Here is a 25,954-nt window from a genome sequence, read left to right on the forward strand (position 1 = left end):
AATATTGAAAACCAAAGGAAAAATTAAGAAAATTGAAATTAAGAAAACTATTGAACTAATAAATAAAACTAAGAGCTGGTTGTATGAAAAAACCAATAAAATAGATAAGCCTTTGGTTAATTTAATTAAAAAAAGAAAGAAAAAAAATTACTAGTATCAAGAATGAAAAGAAGCTACCACCAAGGAAGAGGAAATTAAAACAATAATTAGGAATTATTTTGCCCAACAAATTTGACAATCTTAGTGAAATGGATACATATTTACAAAAATATAAATTGCCCAGATTAACCGAAGAGGAAGTAAAATACTTAAATAACCCCATCTCAGAAAAAGAAATTGAACAAGCCATTGATGAACTACCTAGGAAAAAATCTCCAGGGCCAGATGGATTTACATGTGAATTCTATCAAACATTTAAAGAACAATTAATTCCAATACTATATAGACTATTTGGGAAAATAGGTGAAGAAGGAGTCTTACCAAATTCTTTTTATGATACAAATATGGTGTTGATACCTAAACCAGGAAGAGTCAAAATAGAGAAAGAAAATTATAGACCAATTTCTCTAATGAATATAGATGCAATAAAAATATTAGCAAAGATTACAGCAACTTATCACAAGAATAATACATGACATGAGAGGTAGGATTTATACCAGGAATTCAAGGCTGGTTCAATATTAGGAAAACTATCAGCATAATTGAGCATATCAACACCAAATCTAACAGAAACCACATGATCATCTCAATAGATACAGAAAAAGCTTTTGATAAAAAACAAACCCATTCTATTAAAAACACTAGAAAGCATAGGTATAAATGGAGTCTTCCTTAAAATAATAAATAGCATCTATCTAAAACCTTCAGCAAGCATTATATGTAATGGGGACAGGCTAGAAGCATTTCCAATAAGATCGGGGGTGAAACAAGGATGTCCATTATCACCACTGTTATTCAATATTGTACTGGAAATTAGCTTTAGCAATAAGAGAAGAAAAAGAAGTTGAAGGTATTAGAATAGGCAAAGAAGAAACAAAGCTATCACTCTTTGCAGATGACATGTTGATATACTTAGAGAATCCTAGAGAATCAAGTAAAAAACTACTTGAAATAATAAACAACTTTAGCAAAGTTGCAGGCTATAAAATAAACCCACATAAATCATCAGCATTTCTATATATTACCAACAAAGCCCAACAGCAAGAGATAGAAAGAGAAATCCCATTTAAACTTACTGTAGACATTATAAAATATTTAGGAGTCTACCTCCTGAAACAAACCCAGGAACTCTATGAACACAATTACAAAACACTTTTCACACAAATAAAATCAGATCTAAATAATTGGAAAAACATCAGTTGCTCATGGGTAGGCCGAGCTAATATAATAAAAATGACAATCCTACCTAAGCTAATTTACTTATTCAGTGCCATACCAAAAACTACCAAAAATTATTTTATAGAGTTAGAAAAAATAATAACAAGATTCATTTGGAAAAACAAAAGGTCCAGAATATCAAAGGAACTAATGAAAAGAAATGCAGGGGAAGGTGGCCTAGCAATTCCAGATCTTAAATTGTATTATAAAGCAGCAATCATCAAAACTGCTTGGTACTGGCTAAGAAATAGGTGGATCAGTGGAATAGGTTAAATATGCAAGACACAGTAGTCAATGACTATAGTAATCTATTATTTGATAAACCCAAAGACCCCAGCTTCTGGGATAAGAACCCACTCTTTGAAAAAAACTGCTGGGAAAACTGGAAAAGAGTATGGCAGAAACTAGGCATAGACCCAAATCTCACACCATATACCAAAATAAAGTCAAAATGGGTTCAGACTTAGATATAAAGGCTGATACCATAAGTAAACTGGGAGAACAAGGAATAGTTTACCTATCAGATCTATGGAGAACAGAAGAATTCATGACCAAACAGGAAATAGAAAACATTATGAAATACAAAATGGATAACTTTGATTACATTTAATTGAAAAGTTTTTGCACAAACAAAGCCAATGCAACCAAGATTAGAAGGAAGGTAGAAAATTGGGAAAGAATTTTTACAACCAGTCTCTCTGATAAAGGCCTCATTTCTAAAATATATAGAGAATTAAGACAAATTTATAAGAACACAAGCCATTCCCCAATTGATAAATGGTCAAAGGATATGAACAGACAGTTCTCAGATGAAGAAATTAAAGCCATCTATAGTCATATGAAAAAATGCTCTAAATCGTTATTGATTAGAGAAATGCAAATCAAAACAACTCTGAGGTACCACATCACACCTATCAGATTGGCCAACATGACAAAACAGGAAAATGATAAATGTTGGAGAGATGTGGGAAAATTGGAAACTAATACATTGTTGGTGGAGTTGTGAAATGATCCAACCATTTTGGAGAACAATTTGGAACTATGCCCAAAGGGCTACAAAAATGTGCATACCCTTTGATCCAGCAATAGCACTTCTAGGGCTATATCCCAAAGAGATCAAACAAATGGGAAAAGGACCCACATGTACAAAAATATTCATAGCAGCTCTTTTTGTGGTGGCAAAGAATTGGAAATTGAGAGGATGCCCATCAATTGGGGAATGGCTGAGCAAGTTGTGGTATATGAATGTAATGGAATACTATTGTGCTATAAGAAATGATGAAGAGGCTGACTTCAGAAAAACCTGCAAAGACTTATATGGTCTGATGCTGAGTGAAGTGAGCAGAACCAAGAGAACTATGTACACAACAGAGCCACGTTATGCAATGACTAATATTGTTAAACTGAACCCTTCTCAGCATTACAGGGATCTAAGACATATCCAGAGGCCTTGGGATGGAAAATGCTGTCCCCATCCAAAGAAAGAACTATGGATGTTGAATCGCTATCACTTATTTTTACCTTCTGTTGAGTTTTGTTTCATCTTTCTGATGGTTCCTCCTATTGTTTTTAATTTTTACTTACAACTTCACTAATGTGAAAATATGTTTAATGGAAAATGTAAAGCCTATATCAGATTGTGCCTCTTGGGGGGGGGGGGAGGAGGGGGAGAAAATTTTTCAACTCAAAAGCATATGGAAGTGATTGTTGATAAATCAAAATAAATTAGTGAAATTAAAAAAAATAATAAAACTTTGATTTCCAAATTCTCTTCCTTCCTTCCACCCCCCTGATTGAGAAGGCAAGCAATTCCATGTAGGTCATACATGTGTATTTCCATAACAGTCATGGTGTAGAAGAAAACATAGACCAAAAAAAAAAACCTTCAAGAAAAATAAAGAAATCAAAAAAAAGTATACTTCAATCTGTATTCAGACACCATCAGTTCATTCTCTGGGGATGGATAGCATTTTTCATCATAAGTCCTTCAGAGTTGTCCTGGATCATTGTATTGTTGAAAATAGCAAAATCATTCACAGGTAATCATCTTACAATATTGCTGTTACTTTGTACACAGTACATTTTAGTTTGAATGAGCTCATGTAAGCCTTTCCAAGTTTTTCTGAGATGAGTTTTATTCCAAGTTTTCCTGAATGAGTATTATTAAGGTAGCACTGCATAATGGTTAGCATTATAGTATTTCTGCATAAACTGTCTCCATTTGGACTTGGAGCCAGGAAGACCTGAATTCAGATCATGAAATGACACTTATTGTTACCATTTGACCTCTATGAACCTCATGTATAAAATGAGGGAAATGGACTAGAAAACCTCTATAGCCCCTCCCAGCTCTAAATTTGGAATTCTGTGATTTTATTTTCTCATGCATCTCTTCCCCCCCCCAATTTTTATTGTTACCACTCATATTAAGACCCTTATTATCTCATATCAAGACTTCCCCAGTAACTTTCTTACAGGCCTCTCTAAATTCAGTCTGTCCTCCCTCCAATCCATTTTTCACATCATTGACTGATGAGTGTTCTTTATGTACAAACTAGTTCATATAATATGAAAATAGGAACACTATTGATCAATGTCAAATGCTGCATCAAGATCAAGGAGGATTAATATGAAGAAAAAGCCATTAGATTTGGTAGTTAAAATATTATTGTGAACTTTGGAGAGGGTGATTTCAGTTGAACAATGAAGTCAGAAGCCGAATTGCACAGGGTTTAGAACTGAGTAAGAGGAAGAGAATTAGAGGCATTTATTGTAACTGCTTTCTCAAAGAATTTAGCCATGAAGGAGAGTAAAGATACAGGAAGATAGCTAGTGGGAACAGGAACCAAATGAAGTTTTTAAGGATGAGGGTGACATGGGCATGTTTGTAGCCATCAAAGCAAGGACCAGTAGATAGAGACTGAAGGAGAGAGACTGAGGGAAGAGAAGAGATAATAGATGGTAGTTTTAGGCAATTTGCTGGGAAAGTAAGGAGGGAAAAGATCAAGGCTGAACATAATGGGGTTTACTTTGGCGAGGAGATGGGACTCTTCTTCATTTGAGCTTAGAGTGAAGGAAGAGATAGTGGAGAGATCTGAGTGATGTGAGATGATGACGTGGGAAGAATGGGGAACTTTTGGTGAATGGTCTCAGTTTTTTCAGTAAAGCATGAAGCGAATGCCTCTGCTGAGGGGGGGAGATGAGGGTGGTACTGTGGAAAGTTTGAAGAGAAATGAGAAAGTTTGGAACCTCAGCTGAGAGTGGAATAATTAACTAATTAAGAAGAAATAGAATGTTAGCTTTGTTTCAGCAAGGTGTCAGTTGAGATTAAATAACAAATTTTTAGTGAATCCAAGTAACGTGGTTTTGTGATTTCCTCCAGACCTTTTCAGCAGTATATGAACAGTAGTGAAGGAGGGGGTTGCTGAGAGCAATCCAGAATTTGGCAAAGTGGCAACAGTAGGACAAGGGGAGGGAACTGATAGTGGAGGATAGTATAGAGTTGACTTGCTTCACCAAAGGGAGGAAAATGTAGCTACTGCAGGGGTGATGAGGGGTGGAGAGAATGGAGGTCATAGTGAAGACAACAGGGTTAGGATTTGTAGGGTATAGGGAAAGTTGGAATAATAAGAGGTTAGGGTCAGAAAGGAATTGTGGAGTTCATGAAAATGGAAGTGGAACACTTGTGGGTGATACCACACCGTCCTGTGTGTGGCTGAGGAGGAGTAAAGAAGTAGGTTATAGAAATAAACTGAGGAACTTGGACATTAGCATATTTGAGGGACTATCAGTGTGTATTGATGTATGTATGTTGAAGTCTTCTAACATGATGGCAAGAGATAGAGAGGACAGAAAGATTGTGAGTTAAGACACTGACCTTATCGAGGGAGGAAAGATAATGTCCTGAGGGAGGGATGAGTGTCTGTATGTAACAGTGGCCAGATCTGTATCAGCTCATAAATTTCAAAAGCATGGACCTTAAAGGAGAAGTTGCTTATATAAGGTATATGCAAGAGGGTCTGGAAGTAGAAGTGAGGAGCCAGGAATATTTGGACTCAGTATGACTCTAAACTCTTACAGGTCCTCATTCAAACCTCATTCCACATCCCCAATCACCAGATTCCTCATCCCCATCCCCCTTTCACTCCAAAGTTTCAACCTGACTCCACCCATCCCTTCCACTGTGCCCTCTGGAATGCTTGTTCCATGACCACAAACTTCCCTTCATCTTATATAGTTTCCCCTTCCACTCCTCCTATCTACTAGCTCTTACTGAAATCTGGTTTCCCCTTTATAACACAGCCTCCCTGGCCACTCTCCACTACTGGTTGCACCTTCAGTCATTCTCTTCAGCTCACTGGTTGAGGTGGGGGAGCTGGAATACTCCTTGCTCCCTGTTGTCACTACCATGTTCTCCCCCTCCTCCATCACTCAGTAATCCCTCTGTGAGGTCTATGCTATTCATATCACCCAGTCAAATTCCTAGTAAGTGCTGCTGCAGACCCCCAGGACACCCATGTTCCTTCTTCAATGAGTTCCATACTTGGCTCACAATTTTTCTCTCTTCCCAACTCCTGCCGTCATACTAGGGACTTCAACAAACATATTGATTTTCCTTCAAATACCACTGAGTTCCCCAACCTACTCACCTCCCATCAGCCACCTCAGCCACACACAAAGATGGTCATGGCTTTGATCTTGTCATCACTCACAAATATACCATCTCTTTGTTCAAGAATTCTGAAATCCCCATATCAGACCATGATTTTCATCTCTTCCTCTGCCTCTCCTTATAAAACCCTATTCTTCACCTATACCATGGCCTCCAATTCCTTGACCCCTCAACTCTCTCACAGACCATCTCTTCTACTCTAGCCATTTTCTTCTCTTCTCTCCTTCTTGACCCTTTGATGAACCAATTCAACTTTATACAGTCCTCATCTCATGAATCCCAGCCCCCTTATTTTATTGCCAGTTACCCCTAATCAATCCTCTGCTTTGAATGACTCTCACAATTTGCCATTTTCGTTCCTACACGCATGCTGTTGAATGAAGATGGAGAAAATCATGCAACCATTCTGACTAGATCCACAATACATTTCTGCAAATTTTAGTAAAATTAAAATTAATTTGAAAACCTTTGAGCTTCTGCCTCAACCACGGGATCATGGGGTTAGGGTAGGCACTGGCACCTCCAGGAAGGATGCTTGGGTCTGTGTGGGGCTGACTTTCAGCATGGGGAGATTCTGGGATGAAGGAAAGAGGAGAGTGGGAAGCATGTTCTAGCACCTCTACTTCCTTTATCAGCTCACTATACCACTTTCCACAGCAGCCCTTCCAAATCTTTTATCCCTCCTCAGATCTTCTTTGAGTCCCCTTCCTCTCACCTTTTCAGCTGAGGACCTTGTGTCATACTTTACAGAAAAAATCGAAGCCACTACTCTCTGTGAGCTCTTTTTTCTTCCCTCTTCCTCTTCTCCTATCTCAGGTGCCTTCTGCCACTCCCTCCTCCTTCACCACTGTGTCACATGATGAAGTGGCCTTATTCCTTAGCAGGGCTAACCCCCCTACTTGATTAATTGATCCTATTCCATCCTGTCTCCTCCAACAGATTGCCCTCCTCTGTCATTGCCCCTCTTTCACTTATTTTCAATCTCTCTGTCTTATGGCTAATTTCTTACTCCCTGTAAACATGTCCATATCTCCCTCATCCTGAAAATAACTTTTACTTGATTGTTCATAACCACTCTCATCCTATATCTCTTCCACCCTTTGTAGCTAAATTCCTCCAAAACCATTTCTCATTTTGATTTGGGGTTTCACCCATAGGTGTTTTGACATTGTTGTCCTCTTCTGAGTTAATGTCTTGATCTTCACTGTCGCCATAATAACTTTCTATGGTCAGATTCTTTTTTGTGGTGGTTTTTTACTCATTTTTTTGGTCCTTTTTCCTTTATTTTAAATTTGAGGTCTGCTTCTGGGATGGAAGGGGCACTATCTCAGGCTTCCTGTGCCAGGGGATGCAGGCCCTGGCTATTTACCTGGTGTTGCACTGATGTTTCCCCAAGGCTCAGGGAGGACCCTGGTGTCTGATGCTGCCCTGAGGGGGTTAGGGGGTTAGGGGGTGGGTGGCTGGTGCTGCTGGAAGGCTGTGGGTATCTGGCAGCTTACCTGATGCTGAGCCGGGGTGCTGATGCTGGTGTCTAGTATGTGTTGAGGCAGGTCGGTTTTTCTGTGTTTCCCCTGGGGATAAACCAAAGCACGTGGTGGTCTTGCCAGTGGCAGCTGCCTGTTTGCCCAGGGCTACTTTGAAGCATGTGATCGTTCTCAGAACTTGAGTCTGCCATTCCCTTGGCTCTGCTTAGGCACATAGGGAGTCCTGGTGTCGGCATTTGCCTGCTCCACCATACTGGGGTTTAGGAACTCATTCTGGTTTGTGAAGGTGGGGCTTGCTGGGATGCTTCCTGTCCTGGAGTGTGTTCTCCTTTTACCCAAATGAGACAGTCCTTTTCTGCTGATCTTCCAAGTTCCTTGGGCTAAAAGATTGCTTCACCCCATCTTTTTCCAGAATTTGTTTTGGGGTGCTATTTGATGGTTGTTTGGAGGTGAATGTGGGAGAGCTATGGTGATTTACTGCTTATTCTTTCATCTTGGCTCCTGGAAGTCCCAGTTCTAATTTTTAGAGAAATTATTTTTTTCAGTGAGGTTTTGTAAACCGTTTTCTCCCCATTTAGGTTATTCTGCTTTTTAGAGAGTTGTTTTCTTCAGTAAATTTTTGTGCCATTTTTATCATTAGGCTGGTTCTATTTTAGGGTATTATTTTCTTCAGTATTTTTGTACCTCTTTTATTAAGCTGTTAATTCTCTTTTCATAATTTTCTTGCATGACTCTCATTTCTTTTTCCAGTTTTCCCTCTATCACTCTTATTGCCTTCTTCATTGTTTCTAGGAAATCTTGTTTGGCTTGTGTCCCATTAGCATTTTTCTTTGAGACTTTGCTAGTAGCCTTTTCACATTATTATTTCCCTCTGAATTTACTTTGTAGTCTTCCCTGCCACCATTGTAGTTTTTGTGGTCATTTTTTTTGTTGGTGATCTTTGCTCATTTTTCCAGCCTGTGAGATGGGAGGCACTGTCCCAAGCTTCAGGCTTTTTTGTCCTGCTTTTTTTTTCAGAGTTAATTCTGGGAATCAGCAAATTTTCAGTGCTTCCACGGTGATGTGATCCAAGGAGAGGTGTGGTCACTACTGTCATGGTCTTTATTGTGTTCTCTTGCAGTTGCAAATATTAGCGCTCCTCGTGGCCCTGGAACTGTGATCAGGTCTCCTGCCCTCTTGCAGCTACAAGCACTAGTGTTCCTCTCTATCTTGGAACTGGGATTAGTGCCTTGTAAGCAATCGCAGGGGCTCCACTCTGTCCTGGAATTGGGACTCAGAACTGCATATGGGCAGTAAAGTTGCCAATCAGTGCCAGCTGCACCCAGCAAATGGTCCCTTGTAAGATGTTTCTTACCAGTTGTCCAACTCTCTTACCTTTGTCACAGCCACCTCCAAGGCCCATGGCTGGTGCAGCTGTTGCACTCTGGGCTGACTTCCACCCTATTGTTACGGAACCCTCCTGCCAACCTCTTCACTTGTTTTAGGCTGGGAAAAATATCTCACTCTGACCTTTTGTTGGCTTTGCTGCAAAATTTTATTTGAGGGGTTATTTTAAAGTTTTTGGAGGGGAATGTTGGAAGAATTCAGCTAGGTGGCTGCAATTAATCCACCATCTTGTCTTTGCAGCCAAATCCTCTTCCAAATCATGCCCTTTAATTGTAGATGGCCTTCACGGTTTTGTATTAGGTCCTCTTCTCTTCTATTTCTATACTACTTCGTCTGGTGATCTCATTAGTTCCTTTGTATTTAATTATCATCGCTTTGTAAATGTTTCTCAGATCTACCTATACTGCCCCAGACTCTCAACTATCTCCAATCTCATATCTCCAGCTACCTTTCAGACATCCAGAATTAGATATCCAGTAGACACCTTAAACTGTATGTCCAAAACAGAACTCATTATCTTTCTCTCTAAGCCCTCCCCACCTCCTACCTTCCCCATTACTAGTAGAGGGCAACGTTATCCTCCCAGTTCCTCAGGCTCACAATCTAGGAGTCATGTTGGATTCCTCACTATCCCTCACTCCTCCACATCAAATCTGTTACCAACACCTGCTGATTTCACCCTTGCAATTTCTTTTGTCTATGTCCCCTTCTCTCCTCTAATAACGTTTTCACTCTAGTACAAGCCCTCATCATCTCTCTCCGGGATTATTGCAGTAGCCTGCTGTGAGGTATGCCTACCTTAAGCTTCTTCCCATTCCAGTCCTCCTCCATTCAGCCCTTAAAATGATTTTCCTAAAATGCAGGTCTGTTCATGTCACTTTCCTACTCAATAAACTCCTGTGATGACTTCTTATTGCCTCTAGGAAAAAGTACATAAAGCTCTGTTTGGTATTCAAAACCCTTCATAGCCTAGCTTAGCCCTCTCCTACCTTTTTGGCCTTCTTACACCTTCCTCTCTGACAACTGCTCTTGCATCCAGTGACACTGTCCCCCTGGCTGTTCCACAAACAAGACAGTCCATCTCTCAGACCTGGGCATTTTCTTTGACTGTCTGTCCCCCATGCCTGGTAAGTTCTTCCTCCTGCACTCCAATTACTGACCTCCCTGGCTTCCTTTAAGTTCCAGTTAAAATTTCACCTTCTACAGAAAGCCTCTTCCAGTGCCTTCTCTGTTAATTGTCTCCTATTTATCCTGTATATAGCTTGCTTTGTCTACATTATTTGCATGTTGTCTCTTCCATAAGGTTGTAAGCTCCTTGAAGGCAGGGACTATCTTTTGCTTCTTTTTGTATCCCTAGCACTTAGTACAGCGCCTGGCACACAGTAGTACTTAATAAATGTTTGTTGATTGATTGATTCCCCCACCATCACCAGACAGTCTAGACTCTAGACTGCCCCTTTAATAAAAGGATCTGTTGTATGAAGTTTGGATTCAAAAGGATGTACTTGAGGACCTACAGGGCCACATGTGGCCTCAAGGTCACAGGCCACCTCTGGTCTAGAGGTATAAGAAAAATTATAACTAGTACTATAAAGGAAAGGGAGTGAGGGAAGCACTGTATTCGAGAGGGAACCATGTTTCAGTGAGCTCTAGAAGATGGAAGGAATGAGAAAGGAAGAGGAACATATAAGGTAAATTATAAAAATAGGCATTTCAAACAGAAAAGGACAGGTGGAGCAGGGGCATTTGATGCTGGAGTAGGGTTGAGGTAAGTGGTGAGTCAGTTATAAGTATTGGGTTTTGTATAGCCATGGATTCAGGGTCATTGGAACACATAAGTATGAAGGGATGTGTGTGTATCCTAACCATAAAGTGATGAGACTAGGCAGAGTATCACAGTTGGGGAGAACTTCACTGAAGGAGGCATGAGATTCAGCTGTTCAAAGTCCATCATAGCTCTGGAAAAGAATTCTTTGGTAGTTTGAATGGTATGACAACAAAAAAGTCAAGTAATTTAGGCAGTATTGTCATTTTCATTATATTGGTATGGCATTCCCAGTAGCAGTAAATACTCATCCAATTATTTCTTTAAAGGCTGTTTTCTAGGTGTATTTATATATTTCTTGTATGTCTAGTTAGATAGAGTCCTTTTCAGGGGTGGTGCAGTGGATAGAGCAGTGGCCCTGGAGTTAGGAGGACCTGAGTTCAAATCTGGCCTCAGACACATAATGCTGCCTAGCTGTGTGACTGTGGGCAAGTCACTTAACCTCAGTTGCCTCACTTAAAAAAAAAAAGAGTTGCTGCCCTCAAGGAGCTGGCATTCTAACAGGGGAGAAAACATACGTGTGTGTGTGTATGTATACACACACATACACACATATATACACACACATATATAAAACACATACAAAGGCAATACAATACAAAGTAATCTTGATGGGAACAGCATTAGTGGCTAAGAGGACCAGGGAAGGCCAATGTAAAAAGTGGTACCTGAGCTGAATCTTGAAGGAAGCCCGGGATTCTAAGAGACAGAGATGAGGAAGAATAGTATTCCAGGAATGAGGCAAAGCCATTGCAAAGGTACAGAAATCAGAGATGGAGCTTCCACTTATCTGAGATGGAGAGACCTTGGATTTTAGTGTGGGCTCCACCCCTTACTGTGTGATTTTAAGAAAGTCACAACATCACTAAGTTTCATTCTCCCCATTTGTAAAATGAATGATATTACCTGTCCTCTCTATAAGCATTATTAAAAGGATGAAATGAGATGATATATATAAAAAAAGCTTTGAAAAGCTGTTAAGTGTTATACAAAGGTAAGGTGTTATTTTTATATGCTCTGATTATGAAAACTGTTTGTAATATTCTAGGTGTGATTTTTTTCTTATTCCTAATGCCGCAGTCTCATTTTGTCTTCTACTGTGTGCCTTGTCCAGCATAAGGCTTGGAGCTTTATTGTATTTCTGCCAGGAGTTAAACAGATGGTTGCTTTACCCATACTCATCATCCACAGTTTCTTTCCTGGTCTGTATTCCATCCTGGGCCTGATCTCCTTTAGGCCATAGCCCTTTTCATGATTACCTTGGCACTCTTTCAAGCTGAGTGTTCTAATTTTAGACACAAAACATTAGAGGTCCAGACCACAGATGTGCATTGAAATATGTGCCGCGTAGTCACCAAGCCATTTCTAAAAGTCGTATTAAAAAGAAGCATTCACTCAAAGATATTTGGAAAATCCACCATAGTTTCATTTCAGTTTTTTCCCCACCTTTTTATTCTGTAATAAAATTTCACCCTATCCCTTAGAATTAGATTTTGAGGAGACAAAATGCATTTTATTTTCAATATGTTCAGTCTTTAATTTATGCAGTTTTCTACATAGCTTTTGATTACATAGTATCTTGAACACAATACTTATTTTAATTGCTATACAGTACACAATATTGATTATTTTTTATTCACATGATTCTATTAGTCAACAAGAGACCTTGAAAAATCCTCCAAAGGGAGACCAGATTGTTTAAAAAATATATGTTTTTATCTAAGCTTTTTCTCTGCACAGAAATACCATTTTTGTGCCCCAAGACTTCATCAGCAGGGGCAAGATTTAGTGAAGACTGAGTAATTATTTTGTGAGTCTAACTAATGTACAGATGTGCCCTACAGAAGATCACTCAAACAGTATTGTTTCACAATAATATCAATAGTATGTTGTATGTACTTTCCTTTACCCATTTTATCTTTTCATTTCATCTCCTTTCTCTTGTTTCTGCTGCCTTTCAACCACATAGTGAATTCTTTCCCGATACTCATCTGTTGCACTAGTTTCTTCCTTCCTTTGAGGATTAACTAGGGCAGCTAGGTGGTACAGTGGATAGAGTACCAGCCCTAGAGTCAGGAGGACCTCAGTTCAAATCCAGCCTCAGACACATAACACTCACTAGCTGTGTGACTCTGGGGCAAGTTACTTAACCCAAATTGCCTCACATAAAAAAGAAGCCTTTGAGGCTTAACTGGGGTACCATCTTCTTATTGAAACCTCCTCTAACTGTCCTTGCCTACTTCAAAACAGGGAGTGATATCTGCCTGAAACTTCTCAGAGTACTATAGTACATTGTAACTTGGTGTGCCTGTCTTCCCCATTCTACTACCCCCCTTCCCTGTAGATTGTAAGCTTTTTGAGAGCAGCCTGTGTTAATCTGTTTTTGCATCCCTAAGCAACTAACTCCATGCCTTATACAAAGTAAGTGCCCATTAAATGTTTGTAAAAAAAAAAAAGATTAATACTGTCTAGGTCCTGGTGAGTGCCTAAGAACATATCTTGTTATTCATCATATTGTAGCTACATTAGAATGTCGTGAAACGTACCTGGGGATTTTGAGGTGCTTAGTGAGTCCCTAAGCTTCCTTCAGAGCAGAACAAAGTTCTCACATCCTCCACGAAGCTTTTTCTGGTGCCACCAGTTTTTAGAGTCCTCCTTCAAGCTATTTTGTATTTTGTTTATGTATGTTTTATCTTTCCCTATCTGTGTGCATGTTATTCCCTACCCTCAGTGGAATAGGGGCCCCTTAAAAGGCAGGAGAGTTCCATTTTTGTCTTTTTAGTTGGCATTCATTAAATAGAATTAAATTCTACTTAATAGTAGTTAGCCTTCAGTTAATTTCTGTTAATGCATTAACCACCTAGAATCACAAGAAAACTATGATTTTTCTTGTCTATTTCTATAAAAAAAGTGGTGAATGTAGAAGAAATATGAACCAAACTGATTATTAATGCCAACTGCTAGTAGGTACTGTCACCTAGAAAGAGAAACCAGCAGTAGGAGGACCTGAGTTCAAATCCATCCTCAAGACACTTACTAGTTATGTGATTATGGGCAAGTCACTTAGCCTCTCCTTGCCTCAGTTTCCTTACATGTAAAATGAGGATTACAGTTGTCAACAGGCAGTCACAATGTCACAAAACTTATATGAAAACCAGGTTTATTACAAGAGAAATGAACATGCATGTGGAACCCAAAGAATTACCAATCCATGCACAAGTTTGCATTTTTATAACAATAGGACAGAGGAGGAGGAGATACCAGAAAGGGGCATGGCATAGGAAGGGGAAAGATATAGTAAAGGTGGGAAAAGAAGAAAACTCCTCCGGAAGAGAAGGAGCAAGACAATGGTAAAAGCCGCATTGTTTTCCCTTGAGAACTGTTAGACTGTGAAGATAGGATGGTCTATATATCTGCAGGGTCCCAGCTGTACAAGCAAATTTTCCAATCTGGCACATACTGGCTGGTGCCTGTCTTGACTCCCAAAGACACACAGGGAGTCCAGTTTCGGATGCAAACAATAAATTATGTCAGAGGTGGGGGGTGGGTGTTCATCCTTGACATATTCAGAGCCTTCTGCATCCTCTGGGTTCAGTGTTTCTGGAAGATATGGCAACTCAAAAAGACAAGTTCAGGGGAACCCTTAACAGCCCTTAACACAATAGAAGCTACCTCATCTCGTTGTTACGTGGACCCAATGAGTTAACATATATGAAGTCCTTTGTAAATCTTAAAATGCTATATTTTCCAAAGAATATAGGAATGAAATAGAAATTTCATTTCTTTTGTTCTTTTAAACAAAAAATAATCATCAAATACACTTTTGTCAAGTCAGGAACTAGAAGAAAAATCATCTTGGCATTTTGCAATATATTGCATGTAACACTGATTTTTATGTTCTTTTCCTCTGTGTTTCATTCAAGCACTAAATCCCATTATCTTTTGGATACAGTTTTTAGTTGTCTCTCAGACACATCCTCTTTCAAACATGATACCTGGCTGATTTTATTTTATTTTTTTTTTCTGACCGATTTTAAGAGGTGAATAAAGAAGTGTTATTCTCAGATTAAATAATATTGAAAGATTGGCGGATTTTATAAGTCTTTTTTGTTTTGGGCCATAAGTGAGATGAACCCCCCCCAAAAAAAATGATTTGGAAAGCCATGATATGAGAAAGTATTCAGATTAGGTTGTGATTCATGAGTTCAAAAGCAGTAACAGTTCAGGGAGGATGACAGTAGAAAAATGTCCTTTGAATTAGGCGGCAGAGAAGTTTGCAGTGCAGTCTCTAATGACAACGTCTGAAATCTTGCTTCAGAAGTACATCATTTGAGAAGGCAGAAGGGTGCATGGAACTGGAATTCACAGAAGCACAGAGGAATTAGTTACTTCGTTGCCCTGAGCCTCAGTTTCCTCATCTGTAAAATGAGAGGCTAGCACTCATGATATATTGTGCATGTTTGCTCAGTTCACATTATAGGTAACGTTCATAGACTGCTCTGGGAGCTCTTCCCAAGCATCATATTAATTTAATCAGAATTTCTGTGGCTTGAACATTGGGGATAGAGACATGCAAAATAATAGAGTCCTTGCCAATCACAGATGAACTTACAGGAGAGATACATAAATAATTCTGATGCAAATTAGAATTGGGAAAAGGCACATGAAGGGTCAAACAATGTTGTTGTTCATTCTTCGTTTTTGAAGAGAACCAATGACATCCCAGGTGATGTCTTGACTTGCAAAATTCAGCAAGGAAGAGATCACTTCTTACACAGGGAAATCAAGGAAAATTTCCTGGGCCCCTGAGCTGAACCTTGAAAGAAAGGGAAGGATTTCAAAATGCAGAGACTCAGAATCAGAGGGATGGCAGGAGGGCAGACTGTTCCAGGCAAGGGAGCTAGCTTGCAAAAAATGCAGGGAAACGGGAGGGAAAAGACTGAGACTTGGGAGTTATCTAAAAGTGCAGAATGTTTGGAACATGGGTTACATGAGGGACAGGAATGGGAAATGACACTGGAAGAAAATTGGTTGGAGCCAGATTGTAGAAAGCCTTAACTGTCAGGCTAAGAAATTTTATTCTCTAGCTTAGTAGTCTCTAAAGTGGGGTCCATGTACTCATAGGGTACATTACCCCAAAGAGAGTGGTGTAGAGAGTGTGTTCAGGGAAGACTAGTACCTCTGGTGTGATGGCTGCTGAGTTTTTAGGGCTGCTTTCTACCTGTGAACTCACGTCTTCCAAGTTCAGTACTCCATCCACTGAGCTACCTATTTGCCCCAGATTAGTTTACATCATCTAACTCTTAATCCACCATGCTTTCCAGTGTACCTGTCTACTGTATATTCATTTTGTCTTTGCAAAAGCACAGTGGCTGGCACACAGCGGTTACTTAATAAATGTTTATTGAATTGACTTTTGCTGATCTAATTTTGATTTAGTTTAGTACTTATCTTCTAGAGTGCTGGAACAATGTACATTATATACAAATCTGCCTGCCCAAAAAAGTACTCATCAGTTTTTAAAAATTCATTGCTGTGGATTTACTTGGAAGATATTTGAATGGTTCGGGACATTTGTAGAGTAACATGAAGTTTTGGCACCACCTCATTCCCAGAGAGGCTAGTTGGAAATAGCAAAACTTTCTTGGTTTTTCTAAACCTGGTGTAGGTTTTCCTAACAGTTGAACAAATATGAGGCCATACAGTGTGAACTAACAATGTTGAGACATCCTATGTCCAGAATGTAAAAAGAGACCAGGCCAAGCAATACTGCACAATTATAGTCCTTCAAAGAATAAGCTGTTTTTTTTTTCAATGCAGTAGTTAAAGGAAGGGAACGTTCAGAAAGGCTACATTTTATCAGTGATATAGATTGTATTGAGATAGAAAGGGGGAAAATGTAGTGCCTTCACTTAATTAATTAAAAACCATTGGTGGTTGTGGTGATGGTGGGGGGGTGTCCTGTTCCAAGTTAAGGATATGTGAAGTTGTTTAGATGGGAGAGAGTAGAAAGGAAAGAAATAAAAAAAAATGATCCCAAATCTCTGCCCCAGGGAAAACAGAGTGTCAGTTTTTGTTATGTAATGTCCACAAATAAAAATGATTCCTGGATAGCTAGGTGGTGTAGTAGATAGAGTGCTAGGCCTGGAGTCAAGTGTGTGAGGCCAGATTTGAACTCAGGAAGATGAGCCTCTATCCACTGCACCACCTAGCCACCGTATATGACCGTGTGACTATGGCTAGTTTTGATTTCTTCTGAAAACTGCCTGTTCATGTCCTTTCACCATTTGTCAGTTGAGGAATGGCTCAAATTTGTGAATTTTACTCAGTTCCATATATATTTGAGAAATGAGACTTTTGTCAGAGAAATGTGCAAAAATTTTTAATGTCACTTCATCGTCTATGTTATCTTCTAACAAAATATGTTTCCCCAATTATCTTGTTTAATTAGGTCTATTTTTGCTCTTGCTTTGTCTGAGATGATGAATTCAAATCCTCCCTTTTTTACTTCAGCTGAAGCATAATAGATTCTGCTCCGGCACTTTGTATGAACTCTGTGTGTGTCTTTCTGTTTCAAGTGTGTTTCTTGTAAGCAACATATTGTTGGATTCTAGTTTCTAACCCATGCTCCTACCTGAATCTGTTTTTTGGGTGAGTTCATCCCATTCACATTCATAGTTATGATTACTAACTGTATGGTTTTTTTTTCCTATTTATCCTTCTCTCTCTGTTTTTGTCCTGTCCCTCCTCAAAAGTCTGTTTTTTTCTAACCACTGCCTCTCCTAACCTACCTTCCATTTTATTGTCCCCCAAGGCTATTTCTTATCCCTTTCCCACCCTATTTCCCTGTAGACTAAGATATATATCTTTACCCAATTGAGTGTGTTTATATATTCTTCCTTCTTTGAACCAGTTAACATGAGAATGAGGGTCAGGCTTTACCCATGACCCTTTCTTTTCCCCTTTCACTATAAAAGCTTTCTTATGTACTTTTTTTATGTGAGGAAATTTTTCTCATTCTACCTCTTCCTTCCCCCTTTCCCTAGTACGTCCCTCTTTCTCCTTCACTTTTTTTTTTGAGATCATCCCAACGTAATTAACTCACACTCATGCCCTTTGTCTATTGTAGACTGCTTCTAAGTGCCATTATAATGACAAAGTTCTTAGGAGTTACATGTATCATCTTCCCATATAGGAATATAAACAGTTTAACTTTATTGAGTCTCTTATGATTACTCTTTCGTGTTTATATATATATGCACACACACACATACATACATATATATACACACACATATATAAAACACACACATATGTATGTATATAATGTATATGTGTGTGTGTGTATGTATATATATGTATGTGTGTATGTATGTACGTACCTATGGGCAGTTAGGTGACACAGTGGATGGGGTCAGAAAGGACCTGGAATCAGAAAGACTCCTCTTTTCTTGAGTTCAAATCTGGCCTCAGACACTTATTAGCTATGTGACTCTGGGTAAGTCCATTTATCTCAGTTTCCGCATCTGTAAAATGAGCTGGAAAAAGAAATGACAAACCACCCCAGAGTCTTTGCCAAGAAAACCCCAAATGGGGTCACAGAGATTCAGACATGACTAAAAAACGATTGACAACAACAAAAAATACATACACAATACACAGTAGTAAATGAGCACACATCCAAGCTTTTTGGGTTAACAACTCAACATTTGACAAGAATTGATGGGAAAACTGGAGAGCAGTTTGGCAGAAACTAGGCATAGACCAACATCTCACATTGTATACCAAAATGGATAAATGATTTAGGCATACTTGTCGGATCTAAAGATAAAGAAAGAATGTATGACCGAATAAGAGATAGAGAGGATCACGGGAAATAAAATGATAATTTAGATTACCCAAAATTAAAAGGCTTTTATACAAATAAATTTAATGCAGCCAAAATTAGAAGAATGACTGGAAACTGGGAAAAATGTTTACCAGCAAGTTACTTTGATAGAAGACTCATTTCTCAAATATATAGGGAACTGAACCAAATTTATAAAAAATAAGAGCCATTCTCCAGTTGATAAATGGTCAAAGGATATAAACAAGCAGTTTTCAGAAGAAGAAATCAAAGATATCAATAGTCACATTAAAATGCTCTAAATCATTATTGATTAGAGAAATACAAATTAAAACAACTGATTTGCTACATCACACCTATCAAATTGGCCAATATGACAGAAGAGGCCAAGGACAAGTGCTAGAAGAGATTTGGAAAAATTGGGACACCAGTGTACTGTTGGTGGAATTATGAATGAGTCCAGACATTCTGGAGAACAATTTGGAACTATAGCCAAAAGGCTATAGAACTATTCATGCCCTTTGACCCAGCAATACCACTATTAGGTCTGTGTATCAAAGACATAAAAAAAATGGGGAAAGACCCATTGGTACAAAAATATGTATGGCAGCTCTTTTTGTAGTGGCAAAGAATAGGAAATTAGGGAATGGCTGAACAAATTGTGGTACATGATAGTGATGGAATATTATTGTGTTCTAAGAGACGCTGAACAGGATGGTTTCAGAAGATTCTGGGAAGTCTTATATGAATTGATGTAAAGTGAAGTGACCAGAACTAGGAAAATATTTTACACAGAAGTAGCAATATTGAAGGATGATCACCTACGAAAGACTTAGTTGCTCTCAGGAAAAGGAGCCAAGACAATTCCAAAAGTCCCATGATGAAAAATGCTGTCCAACTCCAGAAAGAGAACTGATGAACTGTGAATGCAGATTGAAGTATACTTTTTTTTAACTTTATTTTTCTTGTTTTATTTTTTTGTTAAAATTTTCTTTTGCAACATGGCTAATATGGAGCTGTATTTTGCTTGACTTCACTTGTATAATTGATTTATTGTTTGCCTTTCCAAGGAGGGGAAGGAGGTAGGAGGAAGAGTTTGGAACTCAAAATTTTTAAAAATGATTGTTGAAAAAATTTACATGTAATTGGGAAATATTTAACAAAATAAATTAAAAATATATATTTTTTAAAAAACCCTGGTATAAAACAAACAAGGTAGAGGCTAAAGCATTAGGAAAGGGATCTATGTCTGCAGCTTCAGAAACCAGTGGTATCAGGATTTTGATAATGGACAAGGTATCCTGTGATATTGAGACCACTGTGTATCCCTCAGTGGAGATGGACAGGTGCCTCTGGGATTATTCTTATAGGAACATAAACCCCCCATGCTTAGGCTTACCAAGTGATCAGACCTGTTCTGGACCTGTAGCAACTGTGTGCCTGTTGTCAGACGGGGACTCTCAGGAAATATTCTCCCACCCTACTCCACCCCCTTGGTGGTGAGGAGAAGTGCAGCTTGGTGTCACAGTGGATAGAGTACCAGACTTGGAGTCAGGAAGACCTGAGTTTGAATCCTCCCTCAGACACTAGTTGTGTGACCCTGAACAAATTATTTAACCTCTCCGTGCCTCAGTTTCCACATTTGTGAAGTGAGAAGGCTGGACTCCATATCCTCTCAAATCCCTTCTCTCTCCAAATCTTTGATCCTGTGACTCTACCCACTTAAACAGAGTGAGGTTGTAGAGCCCTACACATGGGCACATGCCTTCTCTTTAAGCTAAAATTAAAAGATCCTTGTCTCCCACTCCCCATTTGTAACCAGTAACTCCCAGAATTGTTGACTAGTGAGTGTAAAAGTAAAATTGGTCATTCTTATTTAGCAAATACTGTTATCTAACTTTTGTTGAACTTCGTTGACCAAAATAAGATTGAAAGCTGAAGCAGCTCTCCAAATAATTCAGGTCAGAATCCCAGCATTTCTGCCTGTTACCTGCATCATTGCCCCAAATTTCCACTTTATTTTGACTGAAGGGACCTGAGGGTTTTAGGAGGCTTGATCCTCATCCTTCTTTCAAGTAGCTGACATTATACGTATTAAATAATACATAGGCCCCAGTCAAGAAAGCATCGAAGCACCTTCCTTCCAAGGTGACATTCCAGATGGAATGAATGTGTCACTTAATGATTTCTTGGTGCTATTTTTGGACCTTCTGAAAGGAATGATAGAGTGTTCAGAGACAAGGCGGGGTGAAGTGGTGACGAGAGAGGCAGGAGTCTTCTCACCCTCCTTGGGCTGCTGTTGCCAGTCTGTTAACCCTTATGAGGATGGTGTAGGAAGCCAAAATAAGGAGAAGAAATGATTTACCACCCAACACTTTTCTAACTGGCTTCATTCTAGTGACCTTATAGCCAGGAGACTGAGGCATACTAAAGATGACCTAGATAGCTCATAGTTTGATTTCACAGAGTAGGTCTAGTATTTGTTTCATTTCCATTATGGCCAGCCACCTCTTTTGTACCTTGTTTAGAATAATTACATTATTCTGTCTGACTGGCTTATTGGATAGAAGGCTGGTCTTGAAATCAGGAAGACCTGGATTCAAATTCTAACTTAGCGCTTATGACCTGTGTAACTCTTGGCAATTTCCTTAAATTCTCCAAGCCCCACTTTCCTCAGCTGTAAAATTAGGGACATTAATAGCCCTTGCCTCCTTGTGCTATTGTCAGGATCAAATGAGATAATATATGTAAATTGCTTTCCAAATCTTTAGGCAATTTTTGATTGTGAGCTACTTGAGGAAATGAATAAAGAAAAGGGTGGAATTTTATTTAATTTGGCATATAGCCATTATTAAAATCTGGAGAAGGAAATGGCAAACCACTGCAGTATCTTTTCTCAGAAAACCTCAAATGGGATCGCAAAGAGTTGGACATGACAGAAAATGACTGAACAACAACAGTATTAAAATATGTTTATTGGAAGTAGGCTTTACCCTTAGATGTTGTTAAACTTATACAAATTTGCTTTCCTAAGGCTTTTTTATTCCACTATGATCTTTTTACTTTTGCCACAGGTAAAAAGAAAATTGAAATTTCTGAAAATGACCTGAAAAAAGTCCCACTAATTAAACGGTGTGTTTTAGAAACTATTCGCTTGGTTGCCCCTGGTATGATCACAAGAAAAGTGATTGAGCCCGTGAAGATTTTGGTGAGTTTTTATTTGATTTTATACTAATGACTGTTCTAGAAGAAAACATTTCAGATTTTATACTTGCTGCTATGTTTTGTGACGTATAAAAAGTCTGAGATACAATTTCTGGGTAACTAGTCATTTTATTAATTATGGCTAGTGAGTAATTAATAAAGGATGATCATTTGGCTGTTTCTCAAACCAGAAGACTCCTCCTGGAACTCACTCAACATTTATATCCCCTTGGAAGATTGAGTGTTCCTGAGGGTGGAAATCAACTCTGATTGGTTAATGAGAGAATGAATATTATCATGAGAGGTGGGCTTATTCCAGTGAGAGTCTGGAGGACTGATCACTTAGCCTTGGAAAAAGAGACTAATCTGTATCAGACTAACCCATATCTAGAGCAATCTAGACAAAAGGAGGAATCCACTTCCACCCAGACCTGTCTGAATGAAACACAATGGATTGTAATTCACCACTTCCTTTACACTAGAATTGCTTTACCTTTTGACAAGATCTGAGTTTCCTAGTTGCATGCTTGTAGCCCATATTTCATCTTATTATCAGCGTTGCCCTTCAGAAACTGGCTGGATAACTTACAGGGGCTGATTTCGGAATAAGGAAATAGGAAGGGGAAAAACCTTAGTCTTAATTCAATAATTGGTCATTAACATAAGAGGGAAATAATATTTCTGAAATGGAGAGACAGACAGACATGCTGAAATTAGTTAATAAAAATAATTGATTGTAGAATACTTTGCGTGTATTATCTAATTTGATCCTTACAACAATCTCTGCAATAAGGTAGTATTATCTCTATTTTACAGATGAGTAAAATGAGAGTGGTCATTGACTCCCAGTCCTGACTGAGAATCCAGAGTTTTATTCATTATGCTACACTGAGGAGCTATGCACTTTCTTTCTAGAGGTAGATATTTGTCTCTATGGAATGTTTTTGGAACATGGCTCCTTAAGGTCCTTTGTCAGTATATTACAACAATACCATCTCAGTGTCAGAAGGAAAGAACTGGAGAGATGATTTAGTCCAAAATCCTTCTTGCAGTAGCAATTCCTTCTTGGCCATTTCCCTTTAGTAGTGGGCGACTTCTAATGTTATGTGATTAGGTTTGTTATAATGTTGACATTTTGATTTAAATCAAGGATGTAAAGTGGGTCACTTTAATCAGTCCATGAAAAGCAGTGTGTTATAATGAAAAGGACACCTGAAGTTAAATGATTTATATGTCAGACCTGGCTGTGTCATATATTAGCAGTGTGACCTTGGTCAAGTTGATTAGCTTCTTTTTTTTCAATCTGAGCTTCAAGAGAAAACTCTCCTGACAATACCATTGTGAGGATCAAACCATAATACGTATAAAACACTTGGTAACTAAAACCTCTGTGAGTTATCACTAAAAGTCTTTTCAGTTACCTGGAATGCATATATAGGAACAGATATCAGGAATCCCTTAAGGAAGCTAGGTGGCATGGTGGACAGAACGTCTGGGTCTGGAGTCAGGAAGGCTCTTCTTCCTGAGTTCAAATCTAGCCTTTGATACTTGATAGCTGTATGACTTTGGGCAAGTCTCTTCACCATGTTTGCCTCAGTTTCCTCATCTCTAAAATGAGCTAGAGAAGGAAATGGCAGGCTCCTTCAATATCTTTGCAAAGAAAACTCCAAATTGGGTTACAAAGAGTTGGACATGACTGAACAATAATATCAGGAATACTTTAGCTAAAAACAAAAGCAAAAAACCTAGCTTAAGGAGGCAACAGAGATGATGATGTACTCTTTGCTGGCAAAGAGACGTAAACAGTTCAGATTCACAGGACTGACATGTGCTTAGATATTTAAGTGTCTTCACAAATATCATTACTTTTAAAAAAGCTTTATATATGCCTTTTTAATTCAATTCATCAAGCATTTATTGAGCATTTGTGTACTTTTACAGTTTTTTGATTACAAGATTTTTTTTTTATATCAGAATGGGAATATAATCACTTATTGTATTCCCAGTGATTAGCACCAGTGCCTGGCATAGTTAAGCAGAACCATCCAATGAAATGGCTGCCTCTGGCAGCATAGGCAGAATTCCAGAGCTGAAATTGCCTACACCTGCAGAGAGGAGGGAATGGTGTTTCTTCATCTTTCCTCTGGGACCAAGATTGATTATTGTATTTAATCTGACAGCCTTTCAAATTTTATTTTCTCTTGCATCATTGTGGTCATTGAGTAAGTTGTCCTGGTTCTGCTTGCTTCATTGTGCATCAATTCATATACATCCTCCCAGGTTTTTCTGAATTCTTCATATTTATCATTTTTAGGTCACAACAATATTCTGTTACATCTATATATCACAGTTTTTCAGCCGTTCCTTCATTTACACATTACATATACATTAATATACATTAACTGGTATTTATATAATGTTTCAATGTTTACAATCCACTTTACACATATCATCTCACAATAACTCCATGAGTCAGACAGGCGTGGTCTTACAGAACAACAGCATATGAGTTGAGAGAGATGTGAGACACCACCTTATCCAACCTCTTGTTGTTGTTGTTTCAGTTATTTCCTACTTTTTGTGACCCCATTTGGGGATTTTTTGGCAAAGATGCTGGCATGCTCTGTCCACTATGCCACTTAGCTGCCTCCATCTAACTCACACGTGACCAAAAATCACTTCTACAGCATACCAAACAAATGATTGACTAGCCTCTACTTGAAAGGTCTCCAGTGCTTGGGAACCACCACCTCTCCAGAAGCTTCTACATTTTTGGACATGTTTGATTGTTAGGAAGTTTTCCCATGACATCATACTTCAGGCTTAAATTTGTCACTTTCCAGTTGCACCTGCTACTTTTTACTAATGAAGGAATAGAAGCTCTGAGCAATGAAATGACATGTCCAAAGTCACCTAGAAAATGACAGAGCTAGATGCTGTCTTTTAACTCCAAATTCTGTCCTTTCTCCCTGCTCCCTCCCCCAAACTCCTCTCCCATTATACCACTGTAGTGCATTAAAAAGTGGTTGAATCAATATCTGAATGAAATTGCCATTAAGAATTTCTTCTGGGGACAGCTAGATGGCGCATATAGATAGAGCTCTGGCCTTGGAGTTAGGACGACCTGAGTTCAAATCTGGCCTCAGACACTTAACACTTACTAGCTGTGTGACCCTGGGCAAGTCACTTAACCCCGATTGCCTCACAAAAACAAAACAAACAAACAAAAAAACCCAAAGAATTTCTTTTGGCTATGAGGCTTATCCATATGCCCTGAATTTAGTGAAGTCTTGACTTTTTTTTTTTAAGCATAGCCTAAGAGAAGTAGAATTTCAAGCAGGAAAATTTTGTAGTAGCAAAAAAAGAATGCAGATGGAAAATAGAAATTAGTAAAAGTTCACTACTTAATAAATCTGAAGGGCAAGGATAAAACACCGTACAGTTTTGTGCCAATCTGTGCATGTCATTTGATGGACGAGAAAGAGCATTGGATTCGAGTTAGAAGACCTGGATCTGAGTTCCAATTTCACCATTTACTAGCAATGTGTTCCTAGAGAAATCATTTAACTTCTTAGAGTTTAATTTTCTCACCTGTAAAATGAAGAGAATAATATTGACACTACCTAGTTTAGGTTTTCCTAAATTTAAGCAACTTTATGTTGGTAGGATGAAGGCATTTGAAAAACTGTGAAGTACTATATTAATGGGAATTATTATTATTAATATTTATCATTGTTAATTATTAGACAAGATACCTAATCTCTGTTACTTTTTAAAACATTTTTATTTAAAATTTTGAATTCCCAAATCTATCACTCCCTCTGTTCCCTGTCCCCTCTCTCCCTGAGAAGGTAAGCAATCAGATGTAGGTTATACATGTGCGATTATGTAAAACATTTTCGTATTAGCCATTTTATATGAGAAGACTCTAATAAGAGAGAAAAAATGAAAAAAGTGAAAAATAGCTTGCTTCTGTATTCAAACAATGTCAGTTCTTTCTCTGGAGGTAGGTAGTTTGCTTCATTATTAGTCCTTTGGGATTGTCTTGGATCATTGTATTGTATTGCTGAGAATAGCTAAGTCATTCACAGTTCTTCATCAAACAATATTACTTTTATTGTGTACAACATTCTCCTGGCTCAGTTTACTTCACTATGTAT

General features: G+C 38.5%; 1 protein-coding gene across 2 annotated transcripts in view; it reads left to right on the top strand.

Annotated features, from left to right (window-relative positions):
* CYP39A1 (cytochrome P450 family 39 subfamily A member 1) overlaps window positions 1-25,954 on the top strand; it is a 124,226-nt gene that overhangs the window by 61,622 nt on the left and 36,650 nt on the right. For both annotated transcript variants that reach the window (XM_078155332.1, XM_020993943.2), the window contains one exon: window positions 21,665-21,798. In XM_078155332.1, coding sequence (XP_078011458.1) covers window positions 21,665-21,798 — 134 coding nt within the window. The remainder of the gene's footprint in view (window positions 1-21,664; window positions 21,799-25,954) is intronic.

This window comes from Phascolarctos cinereus, unplaced genomic scaffold (genome assembly GCF_003287225.1).
Source record: "Phascolarctos cinereus isolate Bilbo 61053 unplaced genomic scaffold, phaCin_HiC Scaffold_5;HRSCAF=322, whole genome shotgun sequence".
In the NCBI taxonomy this organism is placed as follows: domain Eukaryota; kingdom Metazoa; phylum Chordata; class Mammalia; order Diprotodontia; family Phascolarctidae; genus Phascolarctos; species Phascolarctos cinereus.